Raw genomic sequence first — 15,812 nt, 5'->3', positions numbered from 1 at the left:
TCAACACTGGCCATGTGTCACTTAGCGGTAGGGAGGTCAACCTCTTTCGCAGTCTATGATGTTCTCCTGATCAAAATTCTCTTGTTCCAGGAAGTGGAAAATTAAATTGGGTATCTGTGAAAATGAAGATCGAATTTCACCTCTCCTCCATATGAGAAAGTTATTTAGGGTCAATTCTGCCCTCCTTGGTGGCAGATAGGAGTGAAATACTGTCACTTACTCTTCACAAACCCTACCACCTTCTGTCTTCTAATACAATTCTGTAATAAAATTACTGGACAATTCCTAGGTGCAGGTACTGCTTGAACCTTGAAAACTTGCATGGGGATATGCTGATGTCTGTGTGTTTTGACACTAGTGTGCATATGAGAGTACCAAATTCTCAAATGCCTTCGCTTCGGGTATAATTCTCAGTATCATCTGAATGATACAAGACAGGTTGTTTTTTCTGCATGAAAAGAAACAGTAAATGCTAATGTACATATAGGTTTGGAGGTGTTACTTTTGTGTATATGTAAGTTTGATTTTTATGTGAAGCTGATTAAACTGATGTCTGTGAAAGAGTTGTGTGTAAGAATTTTAAATAGCTCCTGCTTTTTAATATTCACTTCCTCTTTGGTTTTAATTATTTTGTTCCTACGTTTTCCCTTTCAATTTACTAAAAATCTAGAAATGTAATTAGAGAGAGGCTGAACTCAGAGAAAGCTGCCAGCATTTCTACATCATGATTAAATGTATCAGCCATCCCTTTAGTGAGAGACTGAAAAACAGGATTCTCATAATTATCTCCCTGTTATCCAGGAAAGAATCTGCAACACGTACAGATACAGAGTTATTGAAAATGCAGCACTAATTAAAATCTCATATAGGCTCCTGATGATCGGGAGAGTGTGAAAACAGTTATTTAATTATTTCCTGTATTTGCTATCTTTGTTACAAAACCAAACAAAACCATTCTAAACAAAACCCATCTCCAATCACTGGGGAGACTTAATGAGGCTTTTATATATGCAACAGTCACACAAACATTGCTTGTTCACCTCTCCTTGTACCAGAGAGACATCTATATAACTCATTTTCCATATGTAATGCAAGAGGAATGCTGTGGTATGTTCACAAATAGTAATGGAATCATTGCTTGGTTTGAGAATATGCTTACTGTTTGTTTTAAATTTAAGACATAAAAAGAATCTTGATATTATAGGCTTTTATGGTTTCATTGTGAAATAGGAATATTTGTGTCATAGCCAATTAAAAATCTAGTATCTAATAGGTTATCCTTCCAGTCTGACTTCTGCTAGGGTATCTCCATCTTCTTGAAAATGTCATGCTCTCACCTAGCCCAGTACAAAGCCTACATTATTATTTATCTTGTCAAAGGGGTCTAAGCTTTGGCACTAGCAGAGCACACTAGAGGACAGTAAGTGCTGATATGGTTTGTGATGAAAGGAAAAGCTTCTGAGATACTGGCTTCTTTGAACCATGTAAGTCTGAGCATCCTCCAGGGAAAGGAAACTGGTGAGCTTTTTCTTTTGCAGCCCTTTTCCTCAAAATTTAATTTGCAATAGAATAGCAAGTACTGAGCTAGATAGAGTCCAGTATCCCCACTTTTCCTTCACTATAAATTAAGTAATCTACATTGTTGCATGGAGTAGGAGGGTAAGTTAAATATTACCCATCTTTTAAAACTTATAAAAGCGTAGGGAAGTTGAGCAGCTTATTCATACATATATATATATATATATATATATAAATATATATATAAAAAGACAAAATTGGGAAACCGGTCGCTTCTGGTTTCAAAGCAGAAATCCAGAAGAGTATAGGAATTAGGTGGGTTTTAGGCATCCAGATTCAAAACTATGACTGAAAACAATTCTTTTTCAACAGATGTATAAAATTACAGGTACCTAAATTTTTCAGGTTCTGCCCTTTCTGACCTGAAAGTTCACTTAAGTGTTGCCAGTTTCTGGTTATGCATGTGCTCAAAACCATCACTGCCTGAGCACTTAAGCAATTAGCTCCTACCTTCGTTGCATTTGGATCCAGTAGCACCTATGTCCCTTGGAGCATGAAAGGATAAATTTGCTCTAGCACAGCCACCACATACATACAGCTTTAAATTCAGTACAAAACACAATGACGATCAACGCTTCTATGAGAAAGTGCCTGCTGGTAGAGGTGGGACAGTCTCCTTTTTCACATACAAACCATTCTCAGGTCTGGGTTTACTGCTATGCATATTTCTTGTCAGAATTTGCTTTCCTGACTTCAAAATACTGTAAGATAACTTAACTTAGTCATTGTTGCTGTGATTAAAAACTACTTTTATTTGTGAGAAAACAAACATTGTTTAAAAAATCTTGACTTCCTTTGGAAGAACTCTGACTTGGAGATTTTAATTGCAGGGAATCTGTTCATAGTGCTATTTTTACATGTATTGGAAAAGTATCAAAGCTAATTTTTTAGAAGAGGAAATTATACTTTAAAATGCACTATTGTGAGAAAGTGACTCCCTAATGTCTTTGAGTTGGTGCTTTGTTTCTCGTTAGAAGCATCTCCTGTCTTCCCTGATGAGCCTGCTCTTGTTTTCAGTGCTGGTTTGCTTTAAGATGCTTTTGATCCTGTATTCATTAAAACCTGATCCTGCTGCTTCCCACCAGCCCTAATGGTCTGTGAAATTATTTTCCTTTCTCCAAGATGCTGTTAACTCTGCTAGCACCTGCAGAGTAGAGGAGCTCAGAACATTGTCAAAAGTCCTCCGATTTATTCAAACCAGCTTTTCTCCACAAACAAGAATTAATCTTCAATGTTATCACAGCAATCTTCCTTAGTGGAGAAGGGGGAACGGACTGCAACAGAGTCTGAAGGTTTTTATCGCTGCTGTTTTCCCCTTCTACAGGTACAGAGAGATAACTGGACAAAAGACTTGAAAATTGAGGATAAGATTCACTCTGTATAACAGAGCATGAAAGTATGAATGAGCATAAAGGGCTCAAACAGCTGGGAAAGAAAAAAAAGAGAGAAAAAAAAGAGAGCAAGTAAATCCAGTAAGAGAAAAGTAAGGAACAATGAAGAGAAGTGATGTAGTAAGGGGAGAACGTAAAAGTGCATTTGCAGTCTGGACCTTGCAGAGAATAACAACAGTTAAAGGAAAGGAAGGATTTTTAAGGTATCCACAAACTAAGAATTTTTCAATTACTCAGCATCGGGATTCATAACTAGATGACAGTTTAGTCTTGTTCTATTTTTTAATGCTGGTGGAAGAAAGGAGAGCTCTCTAAATTTGTGCTTTCGACACACTGATAAAGATTAATATTAGCTGTCAATATGCACTTTATTGCACAAATTCTAGCAAGTATTGTGACTTAAATATTGCTACTCTAGAACATTCTTACAGAACTGAAGAGTTTAATGTAGAGCTAATCAGTTCTTTGTATTTGCCTTCTCATTAGCCATGTCCTGCAATGACTATTACGGCATTAAGTTACTGCAACCAAAATGGCAGTAATGAGTATTCAGATGTTTAATTTCATTTGAAGATGCACTCAGTTATTGCATAGAAAATTGTTTTCTAGAACAGTGATTTCAAAATCAAGCATTCAGAAGCCATGAAGACCAGCCAGGTTGTCCATGCAGTATTTTGGTCCTATTGTAGAGATCTGTATGCTGTAGTCTTTTATTGCATGATCACATTATCTTTAACCTGATTTCCTAAGGAGACAAAGCTTATGTTGTTTCATGTTCCTATCTTTCTACCCCATCCCTCAATAAGTTCTAATTCAGCAGTGTCTTCCAACAAAATTCAAAAAAAGAAGTAGAGGTCTCAAAGATCATCGAATTCTACCACATTCCATCAAAGTAGGGGTTGGCTAGAGAAAAGGGACCTCTCCAAGTGCTCTAAGACATTACACTACAGTTTAATAAACACTAGTGTATGCGCATGGGGGAGAAACTCTGAATGTGCAAAGTATGGAGAAAGCTTAAATGGGAGCCACAGTCGACCACAAACCTCAAATCTGTAGGCAACTACGTGTTGCTAATTCCAGTACTTACAGAACTACTTTTTAACTGGACTGTGCTATCCCTTTCTGTGACTGGGTAAGTTTACAGATAATGAAATGAAAAGTTGCATCCTGTATGGGTTCCCAAGATTTATGTAACTCACACTTCCTAAAACATTTACTGACTGCAAAAATAATTTCTTCCTGGGCATTTCCTCAATTATCACCTAATGGTGTCTCGCTGCTTAGAAATATTAATGAAGCTATCTTAACCAGTACCCTCTGTGATTTTAAGTGATAATATGCTTCATGCAATATAGACGGGGGGGGGGGAAGACATCTTAGAATTTATCAAACCAGAGAAAATAAAGCTTATGTCAAAACTATGCACTAATTTAAAGTGCCCAACTTGATACATCTCAGGCCTCGTTATTTAGAGAAGCTGGTCATTCAGTTGTGCTTAGTGTGTTCAGATCTGAGTTTTACATCTCTCCAGGTGTGGCTGCGAACACTCCCTTTTCGCAGATCTAGTCTAGCTGTTCATACAAAAATAAACAAAACTTGGTAATCATTGAAACACTCTAGGTTATTGGATTGCCACACAGGTCCTAAGGCAGGGGCAGAATCTGCTAATCCACACTGGTGGTGTTTCTTAATCCTGAGACAAGGATTTTGTTTTCCCTGCCACATTCGCTGTAAAACTAATTAACAAATTATAGCCTATCACGTTCACTGAATGAGATCTCTCAAGACCTTGGGAGAAAGTGACACTACAATTCTGAGAATAAAGTAAATCAGAGCAGGCTGCAAATCTGTCTGCAAAGCAGACTCAGCTCCTCAAAGCTGATAAGGAATAAGAGAGGCAGCCTTTGCCTGGAAAGCAGTTTGCATTGTTCTGAGATGCGATTTTTAGAAGTTTAGCTAATGAATGTCAAGCAATCACGCAGCCAGAGGACACAAACTCAGCTGTCTTCTTTTTCCACTACCACAGAAACTGGAGACAATGATCCCTACTGTTTGAGTGTACTTGAGAGGGCTGAGATTTTTATTGCCTTCTAATGTTTAATTTTAGGTGGGAAATAGTCCTTTGGAGGACAGTTTTCTGCTGTCAGTGGGAAGAGGCCATTACCGATGGGCCTAGTATGGCCTCTGTTCATGTTCCAGGGCCACTGCAAGATTCCTTAGCGTTGTCTTTAAACACTGGCTGTTAAAAAGGGGAAATTACAACAACATTTGATTAAAAGGTGTGGGGTGCTAGTCCCACCTGCAGAAAAGCAAATCACTATGTACAAGGACCATTATCAACATCTATCTTTTCTGTCCCCAAAATTATGTATGCCTATTAAAATATTGCACTTCATTCCCATTTTCAAGTTTCAGTCAAGCAAAAGACTTAGTCCTCATTCCAACTGATGGAAGGCTTCCATGACTGACCTGGCTGGATTTTAACTTTTATGGATTCTTCAGCATCTGGTCTGTGCTATTAGCACTGCTCTCGGGAGTGCCTAGTGCTGCACAGTTGTGCTGCTCTTGGAGTAACTGAAGACGCAGTAAAGGACCTGAACCTACTTCCAGGAAGAAACACACCACCATCCCTGACTCTGGCAGTCGTCTTCTGCATTCTCCTAGCAAAACCCCTCTACTGAATGAGTCAGTATCTCAATAAGTACTGTCTATGAAAACCATGCTGTCTTCTGAACAATTTTTTTCTTTAAAACAGGTTAATTGCTCATAAAAAACTTTGGAAATAGGCTGTGAGCTTACCAAAGTAACTGAACTGTGATGACGAAGAAGTTATTAAAAGCGTTCAGGATCCTATATGTGCACAAACATACAAGAAGAATGAAAGTGACATTGCAAGCACTGCAGCAAAGTATAGCAAGAGAGAGGGAAAAAAAGCTATATAACCATTTTTGCTAATTTAATTCTGAAGCTTTGAATGCACTTTTCATCTTAATTTTTTCCTTAAAATATTTAAAACCTTAAATACCTCATTCCAGTGTGACATCCAGCTGGCTCAGTTTCAGTCTGAGGCAATTATTGTTTTTCCTGTTCTTTAGATGCATCCCTGGCTCACTGTTGCTGAAATTCTATTAGTTATGAACTGTAAATCTAAGTATGAAACGGTTTATTATAAGAGTATATATTTCAAATGCATATCCCATCCCTATTGGCCTTACAAACTTCTTCCTACTACTAGTTAGCATAAAGTTACTACATGCTAAAGTGGGACTCTAAAGCTAGCATGTGTTTTCCCTGATGGGTGCTATTTTGATTCTCATGTGCTTTTCAGTCCATGAAATCTGACAGGAATTCCCATTTCCTTTGTAAGACTGTGTGGAATCCTGCAGGATAAGCTCACGTAATCACCGACTCTTAACTGAGTGGCACAGCATAAATCCTAGTTGTTGTTATTTTTAAGTGGTATCTTCAAGACTGGCAATTCATTGATTTCAAAGCAGTAACGATAACTTCCCTATCCCTTAAACTGTTGTCATTTGAGCACGAGTCTTTACTATCCTGTGACCAGAAAACTGCGTTACAGAATTATATCCACCTCTACAAAATACATGCACATACAGTATCTACCTTATTCTATGTGCTCTCTAAACATTTGGGGTTTTTTAAACATCTGCTGGTGGAGTTGCAGAAGGAGCTCGTAAAAACAAGGAAGATGAAAGGAAAAGGAACGCAGCTGCCAAGTTTTCCCCCCTGCGGATGCCACGTCTCAGTTAGCAATGAAATAAAACTTCACCTTTCTTAGCTGATACATCAACGAGTTCCTCCTGGAGGGACAAGAGGCACAAACACTGCAGCAATGTAATCTGCTGTTTATTCTCAGTTCATGCGTGACTCTTCTCATCTCCCTGGAACCACCAAGAACTGACAAGGTTCCTAGGAGATTCTGGCAGAAATGTTTTCAAAAACGTCGACTGTGATGCCAACGGCTGCTGCCGTGCAGGAAGCCAGCTCTTTGTGTTACACGAGGACGAGAGGACATGCAGGTGTGCACATACTTATTTATACCCATGCTATTTGTAATGAAGGCCATTCTGCAGAAGAAGTGATGATTGTCTTAAAGCTTCTAACATCTTGGCTTCAATGTAGTCTCTGCTGACGGTCAAAAAGAATTAAGCAGAATAAAAATGGAAGACCTTGATTTCCACATTATGTTTTTACATAAGCACAAAGACTCTAGAAGTACAGTTATATCGCTAATTAAAGAGGAACTGGTTTTTTGTTGTTTTTCTCCTTGTATTCCTTGAAAACGATTGAAATAAGAGTTCCCCCTGCTGGTAACTGGCTGAGTCATAAATGGACTCAGGGTTAGGACTCCGGAGCCAACAAAAAGTAGAAGAGAGGAAGATGGAATCTCTTCATAACTTCTCAGTCTGACCTTCACGTTTTGCACTTGCAGGGCTTTGTCTAAGGCACTTAAAAAACTAATCTCCTACTCAACTGATTTCCCTTCCTCTTCTACTCCGAGAAAGACCAGTCACATCTGCTAAGGAAGGAGCAAACTACAAGCATTCCCTTTAGTAACTCCTTGGCAAGTCAGCCCAAACTCAAAACATTACACAGTGAGTGTTGAAAGCACCTACCATCTTGGCTGCAAAGGGTGATGTTTTACACTTTACAAAAACTTTTCATTTTGGAAAATATGGCATTATCACAAAACTATTGCTTGCTTACAGCTGGGGAAAGACAGACAGATCAAGCACGCAGGACTAAAAAGAACAAGGTAGTCTTTTTTTATTTAACTAGATTTGCACCCTTCTAATAAACTGGAGACTGTCTAACAAAAGCAGACAAACTGAATCATAGCAGAACTGGTGAAGCCCAGACTGTTGGTAGAGAACCTGGGCACTGTGCTTTAATTCCCTGAAACCCCTAAACTGCTTATAGGTGCACATGCTGCCACAGAATGCTTCCTTCTTTGAATAAGCAAAATATAACTTGCCAGCAGTAGTTAAAGATTCCTTTGCATAGCCATACCCTAGATGTTACGCAGTAAGTTCTGTCAACACTTTGTACATGGCTAATCTCTTACTTGAAGACAGAAAGCCTTTCCTGATACTTCACCAGAAATTCAAGCATTGCCTCTGAAGACACTTGCACTGTTTATAAAAAAAGAACAAAGCCAAAAAAATACTAAGCATCGTTATCCCTCTGCAAAAGCTGCCTCGAAGAGGAGCTACCATTTCTAATAGGAAAAAGTAACACGAAGGATAAAAACTTTATTGGATCCTAACGCAGTTCCTTTGGCGTTTACCTGTCTTTACTTAAAGAGACAGCTGAACTCAAGCAGGACCATACACCAAAAGCCACCAGGCAGGCTTCTCAAAACGTGGTAACCAGTCTGTCACTGGGGAGAGGTATTACAGCAATCCTCCTGGCAGCTCAAAGCTGGGGACCTGTTTTGTGGCAGTGTTGTTAGAACTGTCCAAGAAGAAAAGCCAGTGCTGATTTGAAAATAGCTTCTTGAATTGCTTTTGTAGCCTCCTCTGGGATCTTGCAGTACGTGAGGTCTGGAGAGAAGACAGCAAGCTGTCCAAGGAAATCCAAAGGATTAAGACTCAAGGTAAGTACAAGAGCTGCCTTTGTTTTAAGAAATTCTTATTGACTAAGAGTCGGAGGTGCAGCAAGAACCAAGCTGGAGCAATACCAGGAATAGGCTTTAGAGCTAAAGTGGGTCAAGGGAGCCTGCAGCAATCAGGAGAGAGAAAATCTCCTTTATTTTCTTTCTTCTTGGCAGACTGATCTTTAAATCTGTGCTCTGAATACAGACAAGTTGAAGATATTGGTAAAGACAGATCTTGGCTTAGAAAATAGACCCTAGAAGCTCCCAGCTTCATTCTTTCTGCTGGTCATCTAGGCTGCTGCGGTGTGGGGAAGGGCACAGACCTGTGGCTTTGAGCAAGAGTTCCCTTGAAACTATGTTGGCTCCTTTTCAACGGTTAAGAAAAGAATTAACAAAGTCTTTGGGTTTTGGTTGGGGGTTTTTTGGGTTGTTTTTTGGTTTGTTTTTGGTTTTGTTTGGTTTTTTTTTTTTTTTTTTTAAAAGACACGGTCTCTCCTAGAGCTACACCTAGACTTGGGACAAAAGGGGGAGAAGAGTTCAGGAAGACCAGTCTCTGTACACAGAAGAGGCAATTTGGCTTGAGATGCTGTAAATAAAAAGGAGATCACTGATAACAGACTGACAGCACAGTGGAGAAAGGCTGCTGCTATCTCACTCCCTCAGTTTCTGATCATATACTTTCTCAAGAGCTTTAGTCAGTATAGAATTATTGCTAATAAGCAATTCTGCTTCGGTGGAATCAAAATAGAGCGATTTCCCTTTGATTTGTAGCACACGCTCTGGAATAGAATAGTGGTTTGTAACAGCAATGACTCAAATATTTTTAACAGGCGACATGTTTGAACAGAAATTCCAAGATTATCACGAGGAAGTGGATGGTTGAGGGAGTGATTTATAATGCATTTTTCAGGTGTTTGTATTTGCACAGTGACGGGGGAGCTGTGTCTATTCCTACATTAGATTACTAATTTAATAGAAGGGAAAACAAGTCTGCAAAACTAACAGAATTGAGAGCTCGCCTAGAATCTTTTTGCTGCTTTTGGTTGCTGAGTTTGAGAATTGGTTAAATTTAAGATGGTGCTAAGAGACAGAGGAGCGCAAGTCCTATAAACACAGAGAAAAGACAGTTTTATGATTAAATCACACAAAAGATAATTAATTCTTATCTCTGCCACAGTGTTCATGAACAAGTCATGCAATTTCTCTGCTCCCTTTTATAAAATGGAAACAGTATTCATTACCTTAGAGATACTGGGAAGCATAAGTGTCTTCAGGGAAGCCAGAATCTCCGTACAGTAGCAGATGCCAGCGCACGGTGTTCATCAGGCAGTATTCATGGAGTTAAGTCACAGACGCTTTTACTTCAGGATTCGCTACTACTGAGAACATGTTTGTTTGCTACTTATCACTTGACCTTTAAGACAATATAAAGCTAGCCAAGAGCTGAAGGTGACACAGAAAAACCCATTAATAGCCTAGGGTTTAATTTTCCAAGAAATGTGTTGAATAGAACTATAGGATAGTAAGACAGACTAAATGAAAACCAGATTTGAGGCCAAAAAAAGTTGTAAGAAACACTGGAGGGGTGGGGGAAGCAGGGGATGGAGAGCGAGAGACTTACAACAGCCGCTCAGGAAAGAGATCAAGATCCCATCTGGAGGTGCAAAAGGCCAAAGCCACAGAACAGATGGAGACCAAGTGACAGCTGGTAGAAACATGCTTTCATGTGTAAAGTTTGCTCTTTGGAGAATTTTGCTCTCCAACTCTGAAGGCATCATTATGATAACAACTCCTCCCCGTAACAACACTGGGGAGCTAGCCTGTGCTCAGGAGCGGGTGTTCGAAAGCTCACCGTGATGGTGGTTAATTAACAAGGGCCCTTTCAACATTTAGAAGCTGTTGTCACGCAGCCTTGGCATAGCGGAGCGTCCTGTTCCTTCATCAGCAGGGGGGGTGAAAAGAATTCATTTGGGCCCCACTGGTTAAACAGGTTTCCTGTAAACTTCTACATATGCCAAGAGTTGTTTCTGTTTTAGAAGGGCTCGGATGAAGGATATAATGCATCTCGGTGTTTACACATATTATCTTAATGGAAGAGTGTCCAACTGGCTGCTCCACCAACTCAGTTATGGAAAAATCATACAATCAATCAGAAGAGGGGGTTGTCTTCAACACAGGCATTTAATCCAGGGATCCTTCCAGGCTGCACCAAAGAACTAACATAATTCTAAGACTAGCCCTCTCCTTGGAGAGGGGTGTGCTGTTTCTCCCCAAGATCAGCCAACAATACTGAAATTAAAGTTCTGGAAAAGTGGCCATTGTCACTTTTTCTCTAATAAAGATATGAAGTTTTTTTTCCTGTTAAGGCAAGAATTTCATCCTGCTGCTAGGATCTAGTAATGCAGCTTTGATTACAGAAAGAAAAAAAAAAAAAGGCGGTCAATTACAGTTAAAACTAAAGTATTACACTTTTAAGACAATTTAGAATTAAAAAACTAAAAAAAAAAAATCCAAACACTCCCCTTCTGATTACCTATCCTGAGTCCAGTTTCATAACAGATTTTGAGGTACAAGACAATAAATTAAAAGTTCATTCCAACTGCAGAGATCAACCATTTCCTCAATGCGATGTCTTCTTTACTCCCTTTCCAAATTTGGCATCGAGTCCAAGGCCTGCAAAGAGACAAAATAATCCATGTGCATAGAAAATTTCTTCACGTTCTTCAAACAAACCTAACTCCCGGAACTTTGTGAAAAAAATCAGCTTAACGGCACCAATTTACTAATGGTCACTCAAGAGGCAGTGACTTACCTCGCGTGGGGGGAAAGACCGAATAGATCTGCTAGAAGTCACGTTCCTCTTTTCCTGCACTGGTAAGGCTACTAACACGCTCTTCCATCGAGAGTGTTCTAATACAATTAGATTTTTTTGACCGGCATCTTTTGTTAGCTCTCCCCTCGCTGTACATCCTCTCTAAGTTACTAGGGGAAAGGCCTCAGGTGTTTGCTTCCCATACTTACCCAAGAACACCAGGACTGTCCCCACCCACTGCATTGTACTGATGGGATTGGCAAATAGAATGACGGACGCTAAAATGGTGAAGAACTTGCGGGTTGTGGTGATGATGGAACAAGTCAGAGGTCCGAAGTATACCACAGTCATGAAAATAAAACTCTGTAAAAAACAAATAGACGCCTTTTGTCACCCTGACTGGAAAAAGTACAACATATTTTCAGATGAAAAGCCGTTGAGCCAGAGCCGAAAGAATCTTATTTCAATCCTGATTATTTGCATACAAACTTAAACCGATTTTACTCTGAAGGTAGCCTGCACAGAAAGCAAGCAACAACCAAAGCAACGGAAAGCGAAGCAGCCTTACTTTGCCGTCTCCCAACTGGGTAAACACATCCCCGCGAAGACTGTGGAACAAGGGAAGCGTATTTACCTGACCCAGCGCACTTGTCAGGCCAAACAGCAGGATGTTGTAAATGATGCTGGGGTAGCGTTCCGTAAAACTCAAGAACTCCCAGAGCTCTCCAGTGAACAGTATCCCTGGAAGAAAGAGCAAGATGAAAAGCACGAATTACGAGCCCAGAGGCAGCCGGAGCAGCCGCTGCCTACGTAGTATAATTTCAGTTTATGCTCATAACCCAACTAGGAGCTACTAAAAGCAAAGACTAAATCCCACATGGTGGAAAACGAAGAGAACAGGAGAAAAAGTGACCACCTTCCTAGTTAATTAATGAAAGCGGCAATCGTTAACTGCAGATCCAATTCTGACAAAACAACCCCTAGCAATTAATTAGAAGGGCTACTCCCTAATTGGAGCAGAAAGCTACACTGATACGGTTTGCTTCTCTGCCGGCGCCAGAGAGCCGTCGGTGGAACGCGTCGGTGGTCAGGGCTGGAGCCCAGAGCTGGCCCGCAGGCAGGGCTCCTCAGAAGGCAACAAGCGCCGGGCAGCGACACTCGGCGTGAAGCGGTGGCCTCTAGTGGGCATGAGGGGAGCTCCGCTGAACAACCCTGACTTCTTAATATACAAACCAACCAACCCACCCAAAACAAAACATAAAGTTATTTGCAAAAAGTGTTCTAGGCGCATTTTTGGAGCTTGACACAACGTCTCTTCCCGCGGGGTGTCCCAGGGCAGTCTCTAGGCGTGGCGGCTGTGGTTTTTGCAGGGTGTTCCTTACCAGCCCCCAGGAACAAGGTGGACCATAGATTAACGTTCAGCATCATGTGATTGGAACCCGTTTGGTAGTGAGCTCTCATGTGGTCCTGCGATACACCAGTCAGCCCATCCAGGGTCAGTGACAGCAGCTAAGAAAAGACGAGACAGAGATAAGAGACGGCAAAGAAAACCTTCGATCTTTATTTCTTCTCCATGGGGAAAATCTTGAGCATTCTCCCCCTTTTTTTACATCCCAATTGCCTATTAAATAGCAATTACGTGGCCTCAGAACATATGCTACGAGGGATGCGCGTGTACTCACGCACTGATCTCATACCACAGGTTAACCCTCAAACCCGGGTGTCCTCCTGCAGAAGTGTTTCCACATCAGCTTCAGGGTACGCTCGAGGTACAAAAGGCACGGCCTTATCTGCGGTGGAACTGCTTGTTCCTCCTCACCCCTGCCGGGGTTATTTGTGCGTTGGCAGTACCCACCAGAAGGAGTTCTCCATAGCCAAAGACGTGGTCATCGCTCCCAGCCCCCTTTTTAGGCTTGTACAGAAACAGGGCCACGCCTGCGACTATCAAGAGGACGCAGAGATACTTGGCCGGTGGATACTTCTTCCGCAGCAAAGTCACTCCTAAAAGCATGACTGTAAAGAAGCAACATCACAAACCGCTCCCAAAACCCTCTCGTGGGATTTTCACTTGGCCCAACAGAACACCACACAGATAAAACACCGCTCGCGCTTCCCGCGGCAGAGCGGACGGAAGGGGAGAGGCGCTGTTTTGACAGCTGAGGTCCTGCTTGAGGGCACGAGAAATCCACGCAAACATACAAGAAGAAATGTGAAATTTGCTCACCTGGAATGGGCTTACAAGATTTGCCCAGGACCTATAAAAGAAAGACTATATTAACTACTGGCATACCATCGCCTGCCGGCGACGAGAGAGATCGTGGCAATACCAGGGTGACCGTACGGGATCAGACCACGCTGACGCGCCCCTCCAATAAATACCAGATACTTCAAAAAAAGATGACAAAAAAAACCCACCACAGGGCAACCGCTAAATTAACGGCTAAGATTTCAGAAATTGTCTCAAGCCCTCCACCGTTAGCACCAACTCCCAATTAGCAAATTCCCCTAATTTCTCGGGATTGCTATTCCCTTTCTGGAACAGCCTGAGCTCTTTTAACCCCTCTCCACGCACCCAGCGCTGACTGAACCACAGCGATACAGCCCCACAAACGCAGCTACGGGGAAAACAAGCGTCAAAAATCACAGTTTCCCCTCCGCGTCACTTCACCAGCCGGTTCCTCCGCAGCATTAGCTTCATCAGCACGGTGCCCGTTTTCGGGGTACCCCGAGCGTTAGCGGGGTACCAGAGTGCTAAGCTGTACATTGACGCCGTCTCCCCCTCGCCCCCCACCTGAGTCGGGTAGCTGACGAACTGCAGAGCCGAGTTGCTGGAAACCATAGCGCCCAGGTAGGAGAGCGAGCAAGCGGCGTACAGCCAGCTCCGAGTGCGATCCGCTTTGACGGCGTCGAAAAAATGGATCACTGGAAGGAAGACGATGAAGAAGAAGAAGAAAGTCAGGAGAGCTGCGAACAGCCGCCGCCATCACGAAGCACCTTAAGGACATCACCAGAGACGCGAGGGACAATCAACGCCGACGCTCCGCCGTAAGAGCGCCGGCAACCGACCCCTCCGACGGGTAAAAAACCCCGAGTACCGCCTCGCTCCCGAGTTTCCCGAGCAGCGGAGCCCCGGGGCGCCCAGGCCCAGCCGGCAGCTCCCGAGAGCCGACTTACGGAGCCTGGCGAAGGCGGCGTTGATCACGCACTGGATGAACACCAGGGTCAGGGCGTACTTGAACTTCTCCTGCTTCGCGCCTTCCCCGTACCGTCCCCGCGTGCTGCAAGAGCGGGACACGGTAAGACAGCGGCGGGGTCCGGCCCGGAGCCGCCTCCCCGGGGTACGCTGAGACACCGGGTGGGACCCAACCCGGGGAAGGCTCCCCCGGGCCGTGACCGCGCCGGGGCCCACAGCGAGGGCGGCCGCCCCCGGGGCTTCCCCGCCCCAGCCCCCCCCGGCCCGGCGCTCACATGCTCTCCTGCAGGATGCCGTAGTAGAAGTAGCAGGCGAAGACGCCCAGGAAGCAGACGGGCAGGCGGAGGCGCTCGGGCAGCGCGGCGCCGTTCGCGCTCGTTCCCATGACGGCGGCGCGGCCGCTCAGCGTCGGGGCCACGTCCAGCACCACATCCCGCAGCGCGACCGGCGGCGGCGGCGGCGGAGCGGGCTGCCTCATACGCCCGGCCTGCGCCCGCCTGCCGACCAGGACCCGCCCGGCCCGGCCCCGCCCGCCCGACGCGCTGCCGGGCCAGCCGCGGGGAGGAGGCGGGCGGGCAGCGCGGAGAACCGGGCGGGGCCGGCCGGGAGGGCGCGCCGAGCCCCCTCCCGGCGCCACTCCGGGGCCGCCCCCGCCGCGGCTCGGCCGCGGTCACGGCCGCGGAGCGCCCCTCGGGGCAGGCAGCGCCCGGGACAGCCCCGGATTGGGGACCTTCTCTGAGGGCGGCCCTTGCGGTGACGCAACCAGATGTGGAGCGCGGGGATTGGCCGCACGACCGGGGGCGGAGCTAACGGGCGGTACCTGGTTGGCGTTCCCGCCGTCGCCTGAGCGACTCGGGCACGGTGTACGCATGCGGGGTTTCCCCACCCTCCGGCAACGCCGCGCAGGTCCTGCCGCCCGCCCGCCCGCTCCTTCTGCCCCGGCCGGGGTCCGGCCCCGCGGCTGAGGCCTGGAGGGCGGGCGGCCCGGGGAAGCGCTGCCCCCGCAACACCCCGGAGCTGCCAAAACCCGCACGCGAGGGCCCTGCGCCCCGGCTATAGGATGAGGCAGTTTATGGATGTAGGCGTTTTCCTTCAGCCGACCGCGTTTCCTTTCCACGGCCTAATTTAGAAGCTGTATTCACGCTGCTAAAACGAGCACAGCTTCGTGTTTTAACACTTGGTGCTGCGAGCGCTCTTGGCTTCAGCTGAGGAACAGCGAGT

General features: G+C 44.4%; 1 protein-coding gene across 1 annotated transcript; it reads right to left on the bottom strand.

Annotated features, from left to right (window-relative positions):
- Positions 1 to 10,748: 10,748 nt before the first annotated feature.
- On the bottom strand, positions 10,749 to 15,025 carry SLC35B1 (solute carrier family 35 member B1). The gene is made up of 9 exons (XM_050911822.1): positions 14,867 to 15,025; positions 14,573 to 14,676; positions 14,190 to 14,320; positions 13,623 to 13,653; positions 13,254 to 13,411; positions 12,781 to 12,907; positions 12,033 to 12,139; positions 11,608 to 11,761; positions 10,749 to 11,259 (listed from the first exon to the last, which is right to left on the bottom strand). The coding sequence occupies exons 1-9, from the start codon at positions 14,974 to 14,976 to the stop codon at positions 11,207 to 11,209; spliced, it is 975 nt and encodes a 324-aa protein (XP_050767779.1). The 5' UTR covers positions 14,977 to 15,025; the 3' UTR covers positions 10,749 to 11,206.
- Positions 15,026 to 15,812: the final 787 nt, after the last annotated feature.

Source organism: Gymnogyps californianus, chromosome 28, assembly GCF_018139145.2.
Source record: "Gymnogyps californianus isolate 813 chromosome 28, ASM1813914v2, whole genome shotgun sequence".
Taxonomy (NCBI): domain Eukaryota; kingdom Metazoa; phylum Chordata; class Aves; order Accipitriformes; family Cathartidae; genus Gymnogyps; species Gymnogyps californianus.
Note: the sequence above shows the minus strand (reverse complement) of the source record. Positions and strands in the feature narration are given on the sequence as shown.

What these genes read in the sequence shown, in the direction of transcription:
- SLC35B1 (XM_050911822.1), bottom strand. Translation starts at nt 14,976, where the DNA reads ATGGGAACGAGCGCGAACGGCGCCGCGCTGCCCGAGCGCCTCCGCCTG. An exon ending in CGCCGCCTTCGCCAGGCTCC is followed by an intron (nt 14,321 to 14,572) that starts GTAAGTCGGCTC and finishes TCTTCCTTCCAG; the next exon opens with TGATCCATTTTTTCGACGCC. An exon ending in TCGTCAGCTACCCGACTCAG is followed by an intron (nt 13,654 to 14,189) that starts GTGGGGGGCGAG and finishes TTTCTTTTATAG; the next exon opens with GTCCTGGGCAAATCTTGTAA.